The sequence below is a fragment of the Solea solea genome, chromosome 9 (assembly GCF_958295425.1).
Source record: "Solea solea chromosome 9, fSolSol10.1, whole genome shotgun sequence".
NCBI classification, from domain to species: domain Eukaryota; kingdom Metazoa; phylum Chordata; class Actinopteri; order Pleuronectiformes; family Soleidae; genus Solea; species Solea solea.
In genome coordinates, this window is record NC_081142.1 from 25,041,285 (window position 1) to 25,063,436 (window position 22,152).

General features: G+C 40.4%; 1 protein-coding gene across 4 annotated transcripts; it reads right to left on the reverse strand.

The window, feature by feature from the left end:
- Positions 1–1,843: 1,843 nt before the first annotated feature.
- Positions 1,844–21,679, reverse strand: prrx1b (paired related homeobox 1b). Of its 4 annotated transcripts, none has more exons than XM_058638356.1 (5): positions 21,180–21,679; positions 15,198–15,373; positions 10,284–10,465; positions 7,081–7,146; positions 1,844–6,006 (listed from the first exon to the last, which is right to left on the reverse strand). In XM_058638356.1, the coding sequence occupies exons 1-5, from the start codon at positions 21,427–21,429 to the stop codon at positions 5,874–5,876; spliced, it is 807 nt and encodes a 268-aa protein (XP_058494339.1). In that variant the 5' UTR covers positions 21,430–21,679; the 3' UTR covers positions 1,844–5,873. The 4 variants fall into 4 exon arrangements, with proteins under 4 accessions (XP_058494339.1, XP_058494340.1, XP_058494341.1 ...); XM_058638358.1 differs by having other exon boundaries at positions 5,939–6,047; XM_058638357.1 differs by lacking the exon at positions 7,081–7,146.
- Positions 21,680–22,152: the final 473 nt, after the last annotated feature.

The window sequence follows — 22,152 nt, forward strand, 5'->3', positions numbered from 1 at the left end:
ACACACACAAGCTTGGATGTTCACATCTACAGTACATACCCAGACCTGTGGCATGCATGTGTGCACATTCAGCCAATATGACCCAAGCCCAGTGTCATGTTTCCCCCAAATAATCATCTCCAACTGCTTCGTATGGAGCCTATATATATATATATACATACATATATATATATATATACATATGTATACATATTTATCCTCTGGTTATATAAAGATTTAAGTTTAAAAGACATAAAACTTACCCATAGTAATTAGTAAGTTATTTACAAACATGTACTGTATGTTGCTTACTGTACATGTATGTGTTAGTATGTCATAATTTATACATACACATGTATATTTACATCATGACTATTGCAGTTATTGCAGTTATTGACACCTTTGTAACTCTGGTGTGGCCTGCATGGACAGCTGGTGTCCACCAGAGGGTGCAACGGTCTCTGTAAATGTGGTACATGGACTTGGTTCCCAGTCAGAGTCATCACAGTCAGAGTCATCACAGTCAGAGTCATCACCTGAGGAGCTGTAATCTGTTTGTTTCAACACTGACGAATGGAACTGGACCCGCTGCAGCTCTGGCCCTCGGCTGACCCTGTCTTTAGAGTGAGCCGGAGGTTTGGAGAGTGTTTCACACACACGACACGAGCTGACAGCTACACGAGATAAAGAGCACTCAGCGGGCTCTGCCTCTAATCTGACATGGTCCTGATAATGGCAAGTTTGGAAGCATGTTACTGTAGTTTTATAGGAAGAAAGAGTTTGAACCACAAGTACACTTTGAGGCCTGTTGGATAAATCCTGTCATATTCCCTGTGGTTAGAAATGTCTGCGCTATTGACTCGTCCTCCATGTTTTCCCAGATCATAACAAGTGCTCTCTGGTGCAAGAGGCTGAACTTCCTGTAAGTGATCGAAAAATTCCGCCCCCAAAACTACTTAAAATAGTTCATGTGCCATCGGGGAGTATGAACCCTGCGGATGATTATATAGTGATGATGTCTCAGAGCTCACGTCATGTCATTCACCATAATTGTTGTTTTGGTTGTTGCCCTTCTGGCCCTTCAGCTGCGCTTAGAGAATTAAAAGCCTAATCCATGCAGGACCAGCGCGGTCGCGAGACAAGCATTTAAGTTGAGCCATAGGCATTTATCACGCAGTAATTAAGTTACCTCCATGACAACACAAAAAACTATCTTTGTCACCGTGTTACACGCAGCATGGGAAAATCTACGACATGTGGCATTTAGGTTTGTTCTTGTTGACATCCTATACTTTTTTGCTCTCCACAGAAGAGCTGTCATTTTGAAATAAAAAGCACAATGAGCTAAAAAGGAGAAAGAAATAACAGAGCGTCTGGGAGAAGAATACCAAAACGCTCCCAATCACATGGGAACATGTCAGAGAAGAAGAAGAAGTCATGCACTTTCATCCTGTCCTCTTAATGTTGGAATGTGTCTTTTGCACAAAAGGTTCTGGTTTATATATATATATATATATATATATATATGTATATATATATATATATATATATATATACATATATATATGAATATAAATACCATTTTAACACTGCTTTGCTTATGACAACCACATGACACTTAAAGTAAGTATGTGGAATCTGCAGGGAACTCATGGTTCCAGTTTAAACCATGACTTAATACAGTTGTGCTCCCAGCTTTGTGAGGTCATTTAAAAAATAATGACCTGAATAAGAAAATAGAAATCTAAGTACAAAGGCCTGCGACAGTGTGCCTCCCATTAAAGCAGGATAATAGTGCTTATTCACCTCAGTTTACTTGATGCATGTTTCATGTTTAAAGGGAGATCAAGGTCATGAAAACATGTGCAGATAACACAGTATTGCTGTTTAATAGAAAGTCAGACATCATGTTTGGGATTCACAGATAATTGGGAAAAGTACAAATCTTTCAAAATAAACTGTAGATGTCATGCGCTCAACCACATTACACACACACACACACACAAAACAAATAGTGGATTTATTCTAACAATTATTTTAATTACTATGATTAATCTGTCTAATTGTTTTATAAAAAAATGTTTCCCTAACCTCGAAGCGATGTTGTTTGGTCACTTTCTTTGTTATTTCTTTGCACATTTATGAAGCTTAAATATCAGAGAGCTTTTTCTAACTGTTTAAAAAAAACAAAAAAAAAACACTCAAATCTCTTCCGTACGATTTCGTACTTAGCTAATAATCAGTGAATCATTTTTTCACATCCGTTCTTTAAGACTCTTCCAGCTCCCACTCTGAAAACCTATGTTCAAATGAAAAGATTGCAACTAATTCCACAGCAATCCAACTTGTATTTCTGTCATTTCATTCAACAAAGTTCATGGTGATGAGACTAAAGGAGAGTTAATAAGGAATCCTGCATGTTCACTGCAGTCCATCCCATATTTGTGTAGAGATGAAGACCCTTGAAGACAGTGGCCAATCCCAGCTCAGCTGACCTACTGTAGGGTGAAACACCCTGGGATTCAAACAGATAACCTTCTTGCTTTGAGGCAACAATGCTAGCCACTGTGTGGCCGTGTGACCCAGGTGAAACACATTGTTGCATACATGACCAAAAAACACCCTGAAAACCTGAATAACATCAGAACATACAACTGAAAATGATGCTTTTTCGGGAGAATTAACTTCTGGCTTGTTGGATCAGATCTTATATGGAGTTAAATAAACTGTCAAACAGCCAGTACTGAAATCTGAAAGAGTGGAATTTTGACGAGCTGACAAGCGCTCCGTTTGAAGCACTCTGAGGCTTTGCCACATAAAGCTCGTGCTATTTCTGTTATTTCTTGGCTCCGCGCACTGACGCTGCACAAACATCCAACGTGAGAGTCATTCTTCGACATTCTGGGTTCCTTCCTCGCCCCGTCTGTCATCATATGACCCATCGTGTTGTGATATCATGAGGCTGACGCGGCGGATTTAATGACTTCTCAGGGCCATTAAACCATTGTGCAATAATATGTAAACTCCCAAAACTAATCATAAAAGGCAAACATCATTTATTTTCACATGAAAAGCGGCCAGATTGTCTCAGTTTGTGAAGAATGGAGAAGGAGAGGTAATAAATAAAAAAACACGCACATGTCGGCGATGGTTGACGAGATTGGAGTTCATTATGTTTCATTTCCAATCCGACGCAGAGTGTGTGTGTGGAGCCTTGCATCTGTGTTTATGAGAAGTGTGTAATAATAGTGACTTAATCACACAAACAGTGCAACCTCTCAGTCAACTTGACTTTGCGTGGAAACTCCACATCTCGGGACATTCTTTTGGTTGTTCACCCAAACCACACACTGTTAACAGCTGTGCAGTATTTCACTCAGACTGCTCGGAGATTTTCTCCTTCTTCTCCGGCTTTTTTCTTTTTCTTTTTTCTTTCTTTCTCCCACTGCGCTCTTTTCCAAAACCACTCATTAATAAAGTATTTGTGATCATGTGGCACTGACAGCAGGACAATGATGACTGCAGACGGGGGGGAGGCAGGGAGGAGCGAGAAATCAAAAGGAGGGGAGTGTCGAAAGCAAATGTTGAGAAAGAAAGAAAGAAAGAAAGAAAGAAAAAAGGGGATAAAAGAGGGGGAAAATGTGGATGTTTTAAGGGGAGAAGGGTTAAGAAATGCTCTTTCCCGCTCTCGCTATATACTCTGCTCTCAGACTCCCCGCCCCTCCCTCGCTCTCACTGTCTCCTCTGTAATGAGCTCCAGATGTGCAGCTGCATGAGGATGGGGGTGAGTGGGTGAGGGCGAGGAGGAGGGGGGTGTGGGGCGGGGGGTGTGGTGAGTGGTGGCGGGGGAGTTGCCTTGTGTGTCCTGTGCTCTGGTGTGGAGAGACGCTGTCCGAGGGGACGCTGTCAGCACTGATGGAGTGGCTGGCCAGGGCCTGGGGGTGAACAGTGGAGGAGGAGGAGGAGGAGGAGGAGGGTAGGGGGGTCAAAATGATCTCCACATCTGGAATCACTTCAGGTCAACCCAGGCCCCGGCCTTGAAAGGTGAGAGCGGGCGCCTGGCAGGGGAGAGGGGGGACAGGGCTCTGACACTGGACATACCACAGTCAGGTATCAGTAGCAGGAAATACACCGACGGAAAAACACAAATATCACTTTTTTTAAATGTGGGGGTGAAAAGTGAGCGAGTGAGGAAAGTGTGTGATTTAAAGAAGCGCTCGTAAAAGGACAAACATCCAACTGAACATAAGAAAAGGACGACAGTCTCCTACGTTCTCCATGCTCATTACAAAAACTGCAAAAGAAAGATTTTTCTCAGAATCACAGACCTTTCACGTGCTCGCTGCATGTCAAAGTTAGTCGTAAATCAGGAATAAACCATTTCAAATGTTAAACTTTAAACTAAACAAGTGGCTAAAACAGAAAATGTGAGGGTTAAAGAAAACATGTGAGTAGAGAGCAGAGAGGTTTACTGAATAATGGTCATTTTTAATGCCAATAAAATAAATGCAAATATGATCAACATCAATTTGATGTTATGTTAACTCAAAATAAAAAAAATAAAGAGTTTTTTAACTGTGATAACCTTTGTCTGGTAGTTGTGAGTTATGATTGACAACAGTTCCTCAGGTCATGAGCGCACTTTGCCCTTAAAGTCTCCCAAAAAAGCAGAACAACACAAAAATCAGCAGCCATTTCCTACCGGCCCGCTTTTATTGCCGCGGTGCGCCGTGCGAGGACAACTGTCTACATGTGTTTGCTGACGGTTAAGGTTATGAGGGGCCGAGGAGAAGAAACACCTTGTTTGACAGCCGCAGAGTTAAATGAGGCCCGGGGGGCCCCTCCATATTAAGGAGAGGATTTCCCTGCTCATAAATATCCTGTTTTTAAGATGGAAATTTCAAGTTGCGGTAATCAAGAAAAAGAGAAAGCACACAAAGCAAGAACAGCTTGAGGTTTCTTTGAAGGAGAATCTGTTCTCGAGCTGTAAATCTCTCTTTTTATGGGCCGTGCACGAGGTCCAAGATCATTTTGCTTTCCAAGTGGTCTGAACTATAAACACACTTATGTCTTTGTGTTTTCTGAAGCCCACTTCAGGCCTGACTTCACTGCAGCGATCTAAATTTCTCTTATAACCATAAAGATTCACATTCAAAGTTCTTTTGAGGACGTAGATGAGAAATCTGGTGAATCGGACACTTGCTTGAAATGTTTTTGTTTTTTTTATTATTATTAATATACAAGTTTTTATTCTGGTACAGATTAAGGTTATCATATAATAAGGAGAATCTACTGGTTTTGGTTTCAGAAATACATTAGCCTCTCCTTTATACTGGACTATTATATGAAAAATGCATCGAAAAATTGTTTGCATGTCAGTGGTATAACATGGAAAGAAGTGTGAAAAAACTATTTTAAAAAAATTGCATAAATGTCAGAGAAATGTCCTTGTTGAAAAAAACAAAAGAAATAAAAAGTGTTGATCATCCCAGTTTGGGTGTGTCATTTCATCCACCACAGCCAAAGGGACAAAGAAGCTCCATGCGGTCCGTGAGTCTCTGTGAGTCTCCGTCGAGACAAAGATCTCAGATTAAAAAAGGGAAACGATCTCGGAGAAACTTCCGTTTCAGTCACAATCACAAATGTAACACAATGCAGATATTCGGCTACAACATCCAAACTAGATGGCCTTTTTTTGTACAAACAGTTCGGTGATGCTCAGGATGGAGAAAATGAAAATCCCAGCACCACTTGAAGGTGTCCTTCATTTTTGCATATAAGTGTAGTCGTGCGCCATCAAGGCTGCTCTGGGAAGGAGAGGAGACGTGTGATCCAGGGATGCGACTGGGGTGTGACTGTGCTGACCTGTCCGACCCCAGCCTATAGCGCTCCCCTCAGTTGACCGTGGGCACTTGGTTCAAGCTGTATTCCTTGGCTTTGAGCCGCAGGTTGGCGATGCTGTTGGCCATGTTCATTCCCTGTGATGTGTTTGTGTTGGAGCAGGTGGGCGGGTAAGTGGCCATGGCGCTGAGAGACAAGACCACAACACAGAACACAGGTCACATCACCTGCAGCAGAAGTGATCACATGACTTTCAGGTCATCAGAAGAAGACAACACTCCCCACAGAGGAACTTCACCAGTGTTTTTGCAGACGGAAAATTCCACGCAAGAATTAAAAACTAAAAGAGCTGATATTTATTTATTGAAGTATTATTATTTAGTATTATTTAGTATTATTGAATACTAAACTGGGAAATGATTTACTTTCCCTTTTGAGCTAAAGTCCAATATCTGGAGTTGCCGTCAAGGCAGAAAATCTGCGGAGCTTAAAATGAAAACATCCCATGAGGCTTGTCTTTGTTTACAAATCTACATATTCAGCCTGCAAAGACGACAGATTTTTAATTCTGATGTGTCTTATCACTGATCACGGCTGCACTTACTTCAGTCATAAAATAATACAGACACGAGCGTCACAATAACAACAAGGAACATTCTCCACACGTATTAACATATTCATTTCTTTTTTTCTTATTATTTTTACTTCTGTCAAATAAAATTAGAATGTATTTTTTTATACTCAAAGCTATTATTGAATGAATGTTTTATTATTTGCATTTTAACCAAAACATAAATACGTATATATATATATATATATATATATATATATATATACATATATATATGGTTTTATTGTAATTTGGAGGACACTCATGAACGAAAACCAGTGTGGTTTTATTAAAGCATTTTTGTCAAAGACTGAAATATGTAAAGGTATAAAAATAGCAACAACAATAACAGTGAATATAATCTCAGTCGATCAGGTCACGGTTATAAAAGCGAGAGTTGAAGCGAGGGGCAGTTGGGCTTCTTTGAGGATACTTAAAGGCTTAAAGGCTTCTTCACTCAAATGAAAAGTCCAGTAGCTTTTTGAGTCCACTACAAAAACACTGTTTCAGTCCTAAAAACACAAGATCCCAAAACAATTGCAATGTATTTTAATAAATGGCATCAAATAAAAAATACATAAACATCAACACATACTTGCTTATGAAACAGTCACACAAGAAGAACTGGACATAGTAAAGTGAAAGCGTACTTGTTCTCTGAGGGCAGCATTTTCTGTGGCACTCGCACTGGCCCCCCCTCCGGCATTGGATACCAGCTTTAGGATAATATATACAGTGAAGCGTTAGCAGCACATAGCATGATTCTTGCTACACAAAAAAAAAAGAAGGTTTCAGTCGCTGCTTCACATCCGGCCAAAAAGCTTGTGGGTGAGTTTGAGCCGTGGCTGTCTCATAACAGAGGATTACTGTAAATCACGACCAGTGTAACCAGAGTCACAAAAAATGTTGCCCAGTAGAGCGCTGTCCCTCTGTGTAGCCTTCATTATCTGGTGTAGTATAGCAGAGAGGGGTCACAGGGGTCAGTGGTGGATTTAATACGGTTTGTTTTCACATTATCACCTCGTCAGCGGGGTCACGAGATCTGTCCACGTCCCCGTCACGCTGACTGAGGGGAGCGATGGGAATGTTTGGATTCAGCGCAATCAGTGAGAAGATGGAGTGATGGGTGGTGAAGGAGAAAAGGTGCAGAAAAAAGCCACAGCAAAGGAAAAACAGCAGTGGAGGACCTGCTTCTATCGTTCTTCAGTATTTTACTGTTGCTTCAGCTCCATTGGCTAAACTTAAGCTGAATTCAACAGTATCTCTGGAACAATGTCTTCTCTCTCTGAACTGCCCTGACACAGTTGCACAGGGCAGAATTCCTTGCACAGGAACTCCCTCTGAACTCGGAACTCCAACTTGGCAACCTCACCAAGCCCGACATGGGATTCCGAGATGGCTGCCACCAAACAAACACAGTAAATTAGTCAAGCGTGTTATTACCTGGTATTTCTACCAATGGCTAAAGCGAGATATGACTTCTCAACTGGAACGCAGAGAACTCGGAGGTGACAGTTGTGACTCCCGAGTTGTAGATTGTAAATGGAGCGTAGCATTAAAGCAGGAAGTGGTCGTGTCATCGTGCCAGGTTGGTAACATTGAACCTGTCCTCGACTGGAGGATGTGAACGATACACTACAGGGCTGTTAGCTGCTCACATCATAATTTAAAACAAGTTTTAGCTACAATGTGCAGCAAAGTGTCTCACACACGTCGTAGCTGCACATTATGTACAATCAGCCCTTGGCACTCAATTCAACCCTCTATTTTTTTATTTTTTTTTAATCTGCAACTAACGATTATTTTCATAACCGATTAATCTGTCGATTATTTTCTTGATTAATCGTTTGGTCCATAAAATATCAGAAAACCTTAAAAAATGGTAATGGTAATGCTAAAACCTGGAAATGATGATGTTCTTTTGGCCGTAAACTAAAATGATTGACTTTTAATGATTCCTTTGTTATCCAGAGCAAAGAAATGAAGAAAATACTCACATTTCAGAAGCTTAAACTATCGTAAATCTTGTTTTAATCATGAAAACAGCTTCAAACCGATTAATCGATCATCAAAATAGTTGTCGATTAATTTAGTAATCGATTAATTCACTGACACTTAATAATTCAATTCAATTAATAACAAATAAAATGCTCATTATCAAGCTGTTGGTCAAAACTACAAATGTCTGAATGAGATTGTAGATGAGGAAGTATATACTTTGTAAAACCCGTTTTTTGTGACGTGCTTCCGCATGGCGTTTGCATGTTCTCCCCGTATGTGCGCGCTGTGTGTGTCTCCGGGTTCTCCACTTTCCTCCCACAGTCTAAGGGTGTACCTGGGATTGGCACCGTGACCCTCGTGTGGAGGATGAAGCGGTGGAAGATGGATGGATGGATGGAACCACATAATGAGCCCACATGAAAATTCACTGCTAGTTGTAATAACTTGTTTAGTCATTATTTATACAGAAAAAACAACCTAATATATTAACAAATCCTTCACATGGATAGTGTTACTATCTTGAGGTCAGTGTTTTTATTCAATACATCAAACTAGGTGATGCACAGTATTATTGGCAGTTATTGGATTTAAATTGTATTATTGGATATTGGCATAATGCACTAATAACAAACACAGTCGGCTTGGACAGTGTCAGTAAACGACACCTTTGATATGTCGGCATGCTGCAAAAAGTCCAATACTGTGCATCTCTGTATCAAACAGGGTATTTTGATGACTTCATTCAGACGTTCATAGAATCATTAAAGTCAACAGTTGAATGTGGACGTTACTGAGGACTGAGCTCGAGCTATAAATTAGAGCATCAACGTAAGCAAAGGCATTTAATTCTATTCTATTCTAATTCTAAGTCTTCTATTGACTTCACAGGTTGGTAAGAAACTCATCAACAACAACAACAACAACAACAACAACAACAACAACAACGATGAAGCTGCTTTTGACTCTTTCTTAAGAGGAACATTTTCATATCCTCCTTCATTGTCATCCACGCCTGTTGTTTTCAGTTTTCGGAAGTGTTAACTTAACCAACTTAACCAACTTAACCATGCTTAACCAACTTAACAATGCACCAGGCAATCAAATCACAGACACTACATGGTCCAGCTGGAGCTCTCAACACACGTCTCAGACAAAGTCACCTCGAGCATCTAAAGCGACAAATACTTGTGGCTGCAGCATGAAACAGCAGCTGCTGTTAACTTGACTCTGCACGCGAGATTTGTCGATAATGAGGGGAAACACGGGCACCAGCAAACTCGCTCCTGCTAAATAACGGCGACTGAAGTCGAGTCGACTGAAACAATAAGCACAGCAGTGCAGCCAGGTGGATCAGAGGAGATGAAGTATGAATGAAGTATGAGGAGCATGTGCAGGTAGAAGCAGGAGAGGAAATGAAACAGGAAGAGAGGTCGGTGTGTAGTGCAGGGAACATTCAACGTGAGCAAATGCCACTGATATCACTCATTTATACGTATATATGTATATTTCCCTTTGTTCTACCTCTTTCACCTCTTTTATTTACTCCCTCTTTACTTGTTTTACCTTTTCTTTTCCCTTCTTTCTGTCCTTCTCTTTGCCCTTTGTTATCTCCTTCCCTCTTTCCTCAGTGCTTCATCTTCCTTAATCTGCTCCTTCATCTGAAAACCTATTATTAAATTATTATTATTATTATTATTATTATTATTCCAGACCTCGTGAATGAATATAATGGTATATGAAGCTCTTTCTCTCTCTCTGAATATATTATATTAATAAGTTTGTTACAATTTTTCGTGAAGAAGTCATGCAGTGTTTGTGTAAATGAAATGACAACGTCATAGGTGGACTGTACCTGTAGGGGGCAGCACTGCCCCAGGACAAATAGTCATTGGGGCGTGGCGCGGGGCGTGGTACGATGGGTTGCTCCACAGCCGTCACGTCCCCGGAGTAGGACTTGAGAAGTGAGGCGTTTTTGCTGGCCAGCATGGCGCGCTCGTTCCTGCGGAACTTAGCTCTCCTGTTCTGGAACCACACCTGGACCAAAGAGGGAGACGACAACAACACGGAGAACGTCAGGAGAACGTCAGGAGAACGTCAGGAGAACGTCAGGAGAACGTATGAAACCTGTGTCACAAACGTCCATGCACTCTATCAGGGCTTTTAGAACTTTCCTTTACAGATACAGGAGAACTTATTGTCTGAAATATCATCAGACACAGGTGAGTGTGTGAGATGCGTGTTCATGGGGCTTCCTCCTGAGTGTAACTATAAACGTTTTCATTTGCTGTAACCATAACAACCGTCTGGTAGCGTAAACAGAGAGGTCATGTTCACTTACGTTATTTAATAGTGATAAAATCTGCTAAACATCACCGTTCAGTACATTAACTTATACGTGCTGGTATCAAACCACGTTCACACACACACACACAGCCTCTCTACTTAATTTCCTCATCTGTAGGAATGTTTTTGCATCGTGGAAAGACAAAGTCACCTCGGCCAGCTCGTGAGCAGTGAGCAGTAAACACCTGATAAAGCGCGATTTGATGGGTTTTTATATTGTCACACGAGCAACGGTGTAGCGACTTTAAAGGTTGTCGGTTGGATTCCCGGCTCGGCTAGTCTACATGCCGATGTGTCCTTGGGCGAGACATGAAGACGTGAGTATGAAAGATACAGACCATTTAACACGTATGCTCACGACTGCTCCAGTGTTAAAGAAGACGAGAGACAAACTTTACTCCACAGAGTCTCTGCCACTATTCTCTAACATTTGCTCTACACAGACTTTAACCAATCACAGCACAGCCAGTGGGGAGAGGGCACGCTCTCTCCCCACTGGCTGTGCCACTAGAACTACTCTGCATACAGGTCTCTTCAGTGGAATGATGGCTACAACCAGGACCAGAAAACCACTGGCAGTAACACATCATCTGGAGTTCCATAACGCGAGTCCATTTATTAACACAAGCCGTACCCCAGACTTATAAAGCCGCTCGTATGGAATGTTTCAGATGAAGTTGTGAGGCAGAGCGGAGTTTGTAAGTGCATAAAAAAACAGTCTTAAAGGTCTATTGTGTTCCATCTTGGCTCGCGTCCTGTCTATTGCTCTTCCCTCAGTTCTTTGTCATCTCATGAAAGTGTTTGGTGAGGGGGCGGGGCCTCTATTCACTGACAAATAACCACGTCTTTGTGGATTTTCCCGCTCCTGACTGGATGAAGTGCTGTGGGATACTGGAAAAGTTGATCCTGGATTTACTGTCAGAGCCTGAGACACAGATTTTTGACGAAAAATCACTGACCGCAGCTTTATGTCGCAAAATCAAATGTTTCAAGGTGTGTTTGTGTTTGTCGTCCTTGATTCATCGTGACTCTGTTTCTCTGTAAGTCGAGAGTGGAATACACATGCCTCCAAAATGAGTGAGAAAAAAAGAAAGCGAACATACCAGAAGCTTTTTTTTCCTCTTCTGGTTGATTTTCTACCCCTCATCAGTCGCCCCCTTCTTAACAACACACCCCTCCCTCTCCTTCCTCTAGGGGGGGTGCTAATGTTGTTCCTTATTGTGGTGAAATCAAATCCATTATTAGAAGCTGTGAGCGCTCAAAGGGGCTTGCTGTCCGCTGACGCACAGCCTCAGGAATGGGCCTGCAGTCTCTTCTATCAAAGGATTTCTGCATCGCTCTCTGCTTCACATTAATCACAGATGTGCTGCTTCTCTCCCTCCATCATCACTATTTCCTCTTTCCCCTCTCACGATGCCCACAGAGCAAATACTTTCACTGTGTTGACTAAAGAGACGGGAGGGGAAATATACAAATAAATGCACTAAAGATTCATATTTATACACAGAAAGTGCAGCAGGGACTGAGCTCAGTTAAACTCTCTCTCGACAAAATGTTTTCTATTTTCTTTAACAAGAGCAACTGAATGTGCTTGCTTCCACCTTTACAGTTCAAAGGTCATGTACATGATATTATAGATGACCCCATATCACTTGTTCACGTTTGACACAGATACCAAGTGTGTCAATCAGTCATTTTAGGTCTTTTAAACTATGACGCTGTTCACAACATATTTGCCATTTCAGGCCATTTTAAAGATATAGTTTAGATAAGCTGCTATCATAAAATAATAAAATAAAAAATCAGAAATCAATCGCTCGTAACAGGACTGCATGAAATACAGGATTTCCGTCAAGTGACCTTGACCAGTATTGATCTCTACTCAGTATCTTATCGATTCAACAGGAATATTTACAGCCACTAGGTGTCTCACTAGCAAAAGCATCAGAGACCAAAACAAATCCTGCTAGTTACCTGCTATTCTTTATCTACTCCACAGCTACTACTGCTTAAGATACTTTCTCCATTCTAACGGACAAATGGCTGCAGTTTCCAAATTCAAAGACAGCTGTCAGGTAATGATCTGGTCAGGTGCATGAGGTTTTCACCTGAGGAAACCGAAGTCAAAAATGACTGTTCTGTGATCGTGGCGAGGGACAATACGCTGTATACATCAGTGCACATCAAACATCTGCTTTTATTGTCTTTACTACAGCGTGTGTGTGTGTGTGTGTGTGTGTGTGTGTGTTTTAGGACCTTCTTGTCAGGACTATTAGTCCTCATGGAGACCACAGCCTGGTTCTCATGAGAGAGAACCTCATCTCTGAGGTTGAGTTAAGGTTAGGGTAAGGAATGAACTAATTATGGTGACAGTTAGCGATAACACTGAGTTTAGGTTGTCCACGTGAATGGACATCAACGCAGTGTCCTACGAAATGCAAACATCTCAAATAGAACCTCCATCATTACAATTGGGATTCATGGAGCCGCAAAAATGTTAAGAGACTTTAGATTTGGAGTTTGAGTGACATGTCTCCAGCAGCAGCAGCACATTCAGATGATATAATCCAGATAAGAGAAATGCTGGGTATGAAATATAATTTCGTCCATAAGTGCTGTTGGCTTCTTACGCTGGGTTGCGTCTGTCAGCCTGCAATAAAGTTACCCACGGGCCTCATGGTGGAGCTTGATGAGGTTCTATGCAGCTTGCTGCGGTTGCAAAACTCACAGCTAACAAAAAAAAAAGAAAGAAAAACACTCCCTCACACATCGCTTCATGTTTCTGAAAACAAAAATTAGCCCTTTTTAAATGAGCATTTTCATTTGGAGGAGACAAAATGTGGTTGGGATTATAATGTGTCTCGATCACTGTGCCTCCAGACGCCATGAGAACGTTTAATATTCTGTAAACAGACACTTCAAATGAAATATTACACACGGTTTGTGCAGCAAAGGGGGCAATAATCACGTCTCTTTAGTCTTTGCACACTATTTTATTTTTTATATTTCTTATGGTTTCAGATGCAAATATAACGTATCCTGTTTCCATCAACTCTTAGTTTTCGAGGCTCAACACAATGTTTCAAATTCAAATTCTTTATTGGACTAATGGATATGATCAGTCACATGTGTTATGTCATTTCATGGTTAACGTGACATTTCCTCTGTGTGTGTGTGTGCGCGTGCTTGTATTTGTTACCACTTTTCTGGCACAAACACTGACCTTGTCAGGACCAGTAATCCTCGTAGAGACCTGGTCCTAATGAGGCAGAACCTCATAAACAGGTTAAGATTTGGTTTAAGTTAAGGTGTGTGTGTGTTGTTTGACTGAAAACAGTGACATCGTCTTCTTCACATCTAGCTGCTGCGGCCGCCGCTGCCGCTTCTGCCGCGGCCGCCGCTGCTGCCGCTGCCGCTGCAGCCTCGCGCATGTGCCGCATGTTTGCCTGTTTATCACTGATCTGTAAACCGCTGAGGAAATTGCGCGTCATTACGTCCACTTTACTGATCAAATCCAATACAGCCGCCTGGGGACTGCTCACGAGCTGCTCACGAGCTGCTCGCAGGTTCCTGAACTATCACTAATTATTTAAGCGCTCGTGGAAGAATGACAGCGCGAGTCTGTCATGCTGTCGAGTTCTTATCAGTCGCTGCATTAATATTCAAATCAAACACAGCACATAATAGCCCCTGATAACTGTGTGACTGACTGCAGCTCATCTACTTCCTAATAAAACTCCATTAACACAACGTTTCTGTTGCCTATGATTTATTAAACACATCCTTCTTTAACAGTCCCGCCTCAATACAACACAGACAATTTAAGTGATAACAAACTATTAGGACCACAGTCTTTATTATATTTTATTTATTATATGAAAAGAGGCTCTGTTCACTAATACTATCAGCCCTGACTGAGGGAGCGTTTGTGTGTGTGCAGCAGCGGTGCAGGGGTGGACGGGGACAAACTGGAATTGACTGTTTGCAGTCGTCTCACTTTACTAGCACAATGTTGCAGTTGCCTCAGTCTCGCCATGAAACAAATCACTTCCTGTGTGCAGGGATGTCGCCGGGCGACACGCGATCTAAACACACCTATACTGAGCTGATAAGACTTAATCATCATTAACAATAGTTTGAATGTTACAGACATATATTTTTTTTAAAGTTAACAAATTAGGAACAAATATGGAATAATGTAAGAAGAGTTCCATTTAGCTGCAGTAAGAAAAAATCATTTCAGTCCTCTCTGCTCATTCATCTTTGTTGATTAAAGATGAACCTGTTTGATCAATTATTATTATTATTATTATTATTATTATCATTATTATTATTATTATTATTTAAAAACGTGGTTCATAGTATTATGAGCTTCAAGGTCAAGGTCTATCATAGCAGCCAAGACAAGCGACTGTGCTCCTACCTGGACTCTGGCCTCGGTGAGGTTGACCCGGCGGGCGAGGTCCTCTCTGACGAAGGCGTCGGGGTAGTGTGTCCTCTCAAACACTCTCTCCAGAGCCTGGAGCTGGCTGCTGTTAAAGGTGGTCCTGTTCCTGCGCTGCTTCCTCTTCTTCTTCTCCTCCGTGTTCATCTGTTCATCTGTAGGGAGGAAGAGAAGCAGAAGATATAGTGATGTTAAAACATGACTGCAGTCGGTTACACTGAACTGAGTTGCTTCAGTTCATTTGAATACAGTTGATTCAAGTTCATCTAGCGAATTGTCTTCATATAACTTAGTTTGTTCCGTTAGTTTGTCATAAAGTCCTAAGTTTGTCAAATGTTCTTTTTACAGCGTTAAAAAGCATAATGTTGAAATAATAAATAGAGCGGCCCACTTCTGACACTTCCTCACACTTCAATCAGAAAGAAACAAAATATTATATTTAATATATATAATATTCCAAATATAGGATGATGATCACATGAACTGAACTTTGACCTCTCGTTATTGTTATAGTGTCACAATTTGAAAATGTGCCTGTGCATATTATTATACATATATTGTACCACGTATTCATTCAAATGAAAGGAAGCAACTTACTAACTTCAGTTTGAATTAACTTTATTTATTTGGGTGTGAACAATTGTCTACCCTGTTTGATTTTAGTGCATCCCACAACATTCTGACAACTTATAATTAGAATAAAAACACAATGTCAGGTCAGAATAGTTACAACAAAAATCCAACCCTTTGTTGTTGCCCCTTGTGCGAACAGAGACAACTCACTGTCACACACAACCGACCTACTGCTACTTTATATGGAACCTTCAGGAGGAGCTTTTAAAAGACACACATGAAGTAAAGTAAGCACCATGCATTCATCCAGTCTGCCACGACACAGCCATCGAACCACACACAAAAACAACGTGGTGTACAGGAAGTACACTTTCAAAAGCACCGCTCATCCAAAAAAGTCAAAAATAAAGTGCATTAATAAGCTAGTTACAGTGAAACGGTTTGTGATAAATGACACCACATTTGTACTAACGTGAGCTCTGTCACAAATGTCTCCACATGACCAAAACTAAATAAAAAAAAAGCATAATGGATACGCACCAAAAAAACAACAATCCAATGCTTTTTGGCCCACGGCCTCGTTAACAAACAAACATATGAGTGAGAAAACAAAGATAAATCTATAATCCAGGTTACTGTGTGTGTGTGTGTGTGTGTCAGGACCAGTAGTCCTCATGGAGACTAAAACCTGGTCCTGATGAGACAAAACCTAGGTTTTAGTTTAAGTCTGGAGCCTCTCCACCCAAATAAAAATAATCTGCCACAAAAACCAAGGAAGATAACGTCATGTTGGTTGTACTCCGCTGTTTGTGGAAAATTCATAAAATAATAAAAAAGAAGTAACTCACTTTGAAATAAATAAAACAATGTTTGAATTTGACGTCGTTCATGCTTGAGGAAACCTGCTGGCATAAATTAAGTATGTGGATCCAAAGATTCATGGACGCATGAGTTCATTTAAGTGCTGGGAAAGGCTTTCCATATTTCAAACACAACTTTATTGACATAAACACGGGACATGACGCATATTTTAACGGACAAAATATAGATTCAAAGACTTTTATGTATCACCTAATCATCTCTAACAAAGATTGAAATGAAATCAACATTTTTTTTCACATGCAGAGGAGCTGAAGAGCCACAGGTTACAGAGCCCTGAGTTCAGCTTAAACGCAGCCATTCACTGGTGAATGCAGTGTCCTAAGGAGAATAGCTACACAAAACTCTACGTGAGTGTGTGTGTGTGTGTGTCTGTGTCACTGTTGGTGCCTTGTGGCAACAACCAGACCACAAAAAAACACTTTCACAAGGGAGGAGAAAAACAGACTGTGCTCATCCGTGTTCATTCCTTATTACACATGAGGACGAGTGGTCCTGACAGAGTTTATGACAGAAAAGGTCCTAAAGAGGTGACACACACACACACACACACACGCACGCACACACACACACACACACACACTTCACAGACGTACAGATTTTGAGACTGTAGTTTTGCAGTCTTGTTGAGGAAACACTCACTTGTCGCCTATCGATGGCACAGAGACGTTAAGACAAGGCTTTTTTTGTTCCAAAAACAAAAAATCAACAACTTTGTCGTTCTTATTTGTATTCAGTGACATTCATTTAAAAATATATAATATTACTATTATTCAAATTTTGTTAAAATGTTTGAATGTCAAATAAAATGATTTTGAAACATTAGTAGACCAGTGTGTATGTGTGTGTGTGTGTGTCTCTCTCTCTGTGAGTGTGTGTGTGCTCATTTTTAACGGATGCATAACACATGAATAACGTGTATAAAATATAATGAAAAGAATAATGACAGTTTGACATGACAACTTCAAACTGATTCCCTCTGTATGTTCAAACTCTGTCCATTTTCTTAGTGAATTATTAACATCGTGTTCCACAGCCTTTTTCATCACATTTCAAGGGGTTCCTGTTTTTTTGTTTTTTTTTTGTGATAATTTACACAGCGTAAAATCTCATTTCTAATGAAATCTAAAAAAGCCACATTATAAAGGAATATTCAAACACTTGGAGCTCCAATGTGAAAGTCATGAGAACTATCCATCCTTTTCACAGTTCCTTACAATCTCACTGTGTGTAGTTCATTTAAAAAACACAAAAACAAAATACAGTGTAATAATATAATAATAATATATCATTTTGGTTAATTATGGTTTATACTGATATTTTTATGGTTAATTTGTAAGAAATACACACCTCGTTTAGTGTCATACACCTGACTGTAAATCCCAACAAATTTAGAGACAGCTGAGAGTGAATTTCAATCTCCTACGCGTTATTTGTATTCTTATTTGTAATATTTCTTTGGGTGAATTTTTTTTTTTATTTGTCACTAAAGTGTGTTTAGTGTTTCATCTGGAAAAGCCTGAAGAAATCATTTAAAGGGACTTTTAAAAAATATTTACTTGATAATAAACCACCGCATATGTACATCATTTTTTTTTTGTTTTTTTGACACTTTTTTCATTAAAATACTGGCATTTCTTTTCATTCCATTGTTGTTTTTTGCTATTAAAATAACTTATTTCATGTAATCATTAATGGTGTAAATGCCCTTTTTTAATCTCTTTTATTGTATTTAACCTTATCGTAATTTTTTGAATTGATACACAAAAGATGACAACACAACATGATGTAAATCAGTTTACAGCAGATGAGAAAACGTCTATAAATATGTATATCTATATCTATCTATCTATACTTCTCTGTTATATCTCTGATGCATTCAGGTTAGTTCAAGAAATGTCTAAATACTTATTTATTCATTTCTTTTGGCCTTTGACCTCTGAATTCAAATCTACAATATGAGAAAATTTGACTGAAAAGTAAATCTCTTTTTTTCTAAAACCCCCAAAATAGATTATTTCGATCATTTTCCTCTTATATTTTCTAAAATATCTCTTGTTTTTTAAAATCAATACACATAGGCATAATAAATGAATTCATAATACGTATTTTTTTTTCTTGAATCTCTCGTTGATCATCTCATCAGATTGACAAATAAATGGATGTGAATCAGTGAGACACATGAAAATGTGCTGCATCATTTTAATAACATGCAGAGTAATGAACTCAGCGGCTGACTGTCAGTGAAGTGTGTAACTTCACATCATTTGGACAATTTCTTGTACCTTATCTATTGATCATTCAGCTCAGTGTCTGCTGCGTTATGACATTTAAATAGTCTACGTATATATGTATATGTTTACATGCAATAAAATGTGAAATCCTAAGACAAATTTTACCCCAACATATTTGAGGAAACATCAGAATATTTTAACAGTGCATCACAATCTTTAGTCAACGAAGTGACATCAGGAGTTAAACTGAGCTCAAACTACTTTAAAAAACAGTGTTTTTTTAAATATATAATTATTCTGTCATCTTTATTCTGTTTGATTTAAAATGTTGCCTTTAAGTCGTTTTTGTTGCAATATAACAGTAATAATGTGTTACTGCCATTATTATGACCGTTTGTCACGTAACAAAAGAAGTTGCTAATTCCTTTGGTTTTACTTTTAATTTTTACAGTGTAAAATGAACCTTATATAAACGGCCATCATTGTTATTTGTATTGATAGTACTAATAAAAATACTTCTACTAATAATAAAGGGCTTATTCAGTGTGTGTTTTTTTTGGATTGAATTACTTTTAGGAAAGGTTAAATTGCACATCGTTTTGTAGTAAATGAACATAAAAGATCTCATTTAAAATTAAATAAATAAAATATATTTCATTCAAAATGTAAAAAAAGGCATTGTACACCGGTGCATTCAGTTTTTTTGTTTTTTTTGCAATTTATTAAAGAGAGCCACAATTGATTTAAATAAAATCCATGTATATTTGACCTAAAATAAGAATATTATTTTAGTTTTATAAAACAGTATTAATTTATGAGTGCAGCGCCTGAGCGGCGGTTTGGCCTTGGGAAGCTAAGGGAGTTCACAGGCTGAGTATTAAATCAGCAAATCGAAGCCATCACCATCACCTTCGTCATCATCATCATCGTCATCATCAAACCTGCAGTCAGTGTGTCCAGCACGTGCGCATTGACTGATCTCATTAGCAGCAATCAGTGAAAGTCAATTAGCAGTTAAGGCTTCCTGCACTTTTCATTTGTGTTATTTCACATTAAAATCACATGTTTTTGTTTGTTTTTGACAGAGCCTAAAATAGTGGGCAGTTTGTAAAATATGTTTTTGTTTTTTGTTTGTTTGTTTGTTTTTTGCATTTCTCTGCAAACTCCAACAAACGTCGTTGCGTGATTTGGGGTAAATTCTGTATGTGTGTGTGTGTGTGTGTTGCTGTGGTAATGAAAGTCTGATGTTAACAAAAAAAAAAAAAAAAAGTTTCCACTAATCAAAGCAGTTCCAAATCTATGTGATTCATTCCCCTCTGCTGTGTTTTTTTGTTATTTGATTCCTTAATTGTTGGCTCGAGGACACGCGCGGTAATTATGACAAATGATTAGGCTCCGGTTTTCTGAAAGTGTTTGACAGGTCGAAAATAAGCGTGGATTAACGACGTGACCTGGCCACTTCCTCCCGCATATTTCTCACACCAGAAAGCCTTTCAAAAAGAAAAAGAAAAAAATAACAATAACACTCATTAAAGCCTTTAACGTTTCTGTCAAGCTCAGCAAATGGCCCTGAGAGGAGGAGAGGAGGAGGAGGTGGAGGAGGAGGGGGCATTTATTTACTCTCTCAACGGCGCGAGCGGCGACTTTCTGCGCTTTCAGTGAGTTTTATAAAGCATGAATCCACGCGCGCGTTATTGGCACATTTCAATATAATCCTCTTGAATATCATGAGCCTGATTTTCGGCGGCCTCTCTGAGAGCAGCATCCGCCTCTCGAGTCATCAAACTCGGCTTGCACTGGTCTCATTTTCACGCACGTGCTGTGTTTGAAATTAAAGAAGTGGCTTTTGATACATGATCAGCGCAGATTTTATTTCCCCCCCCCCTTTCACATACATTTTAAATATATTTTTGTTCGATTGTATTTGTGTTAGTATTTTTTTCTTTAATTATATAAACTTTTGTGCCTCAAATAAAATATTTATGGCCCCCGTGTTTGACTGACAAGAGGATTCTACTGACCACGTCCTCCACCACCATCATACCTCACTGACAGTGTTCACGCTAGATTAACGGCCGTTTGGAGGCCGTCGCGGATGATGCATTGCCAAAACCACGCGCGCTCTTTTGCGCACATCTCCATCCATGCGCTCTGGAGCGGAGAACACGGTGTAAATACTAAGTTTGGTGATATGTGTGAGTGGAAATCAGTGGATTCAGTGAAGATGAATAACTTGTGTGAAGCAGCTGTGCCTCAGACTTCTTGAATAACTCACTCTCCTGCTGGGTGGTGTCGCTCCCGCTGGTCAGCCCCGGGGACTCCAGCATATTCCTCCCCGCCTCCCCAACGCTGTCGTCGGCCTGGTTGCCCACCATTTCCCCGGCCTCCTCCAGATCCAACAGGTGGCTCACAGAGAAGTTCTTTTTGGCTTGCAGGCTGTCCAGGTTAGATGTGATCGGGCTCTCCAGACGGTTTGATATCGTCGCTTGCCTGCTGTCCATTACATGTGCATAGCTAGAAGTCATGACGCAAGTACAGCGGGGAGGGGGGAAAACGGAGAAAGGAGAAGAGGAAGAAGAAAAGAACCAACTAGATCCTCGCGTGCAGGAGCGCACAGTCCACGGAGCAGCCGGCTGACACGAACACAAAGTGGATCTGTTCTAATCCAGATCAGCGCTGCTGTGGACTGGAGGTGTGGGGCAGAGGGAGGAGCGGGTGGAGGCTCAAACAAACTCCAGCTAAAGTTTTCTTCTCCTCTCCTCTGCTGCTGCTTCTTCTTCTCCCGAAACAAACTCCTGCTACAGCCAACCCATGCAGCTGAGCGCGTGAATTTCAAACACGACTGTTGCTGCTGCAAAAAAAACGGCTTTTCTTCCTCCTGCGCTGCGTCACTGCGACTTTACCGCACGGAGAGGAGGAGGAGGATGGTGTCCTGAGAGGAGAGGGACACTAAGAAGGTACTGAACAAGGAGGAATGGAAGAAGAGCACTTCTCTCTCCTGCTGCTGCTGCTGCTGCTGCTGGTGTTGATGATGATGACGACCAGATGCGCACAACTCCGTGTGTGCTCAAAGGTTGCTCAGCGGCAGCTAGACGCAAGGAGGCAGGGCTGCCGCACCTCCAAAATGTGGAGTCTCTCCCTCTCTCTCTCTCTCCCTGTGTGTGTGTGTGTGTGGATAGAGGGCACACACACACACCTCTCTCTCTCTCTTCTTAATGGGAGGCCCGCAATTACGTGGCAATGCCTTT

Coding starts and splice junctions, on each gene's coding strand:
- prrx1b (XM_058638356.1), bottom strand. CDS start 21,429: ATGACTTCTAGCTATGCACATGTAATGGACAGCAGGCAAGCGACGATA. Junction 10,466..15,197: donor TCACCGAGGCCAGAGTCCAG/GTAGGAGCACAG, acceptor TCTTTGGTCCAG/GTGTGGTTCCAGAACAGGAG. Junction 7,147..10,283: donor GGCAGTGCTGCCCCCTACAG/GTACAGTCCACC, acceptor ATTATCCTAAAG/CTGGTATCCAATGCCGGAGG.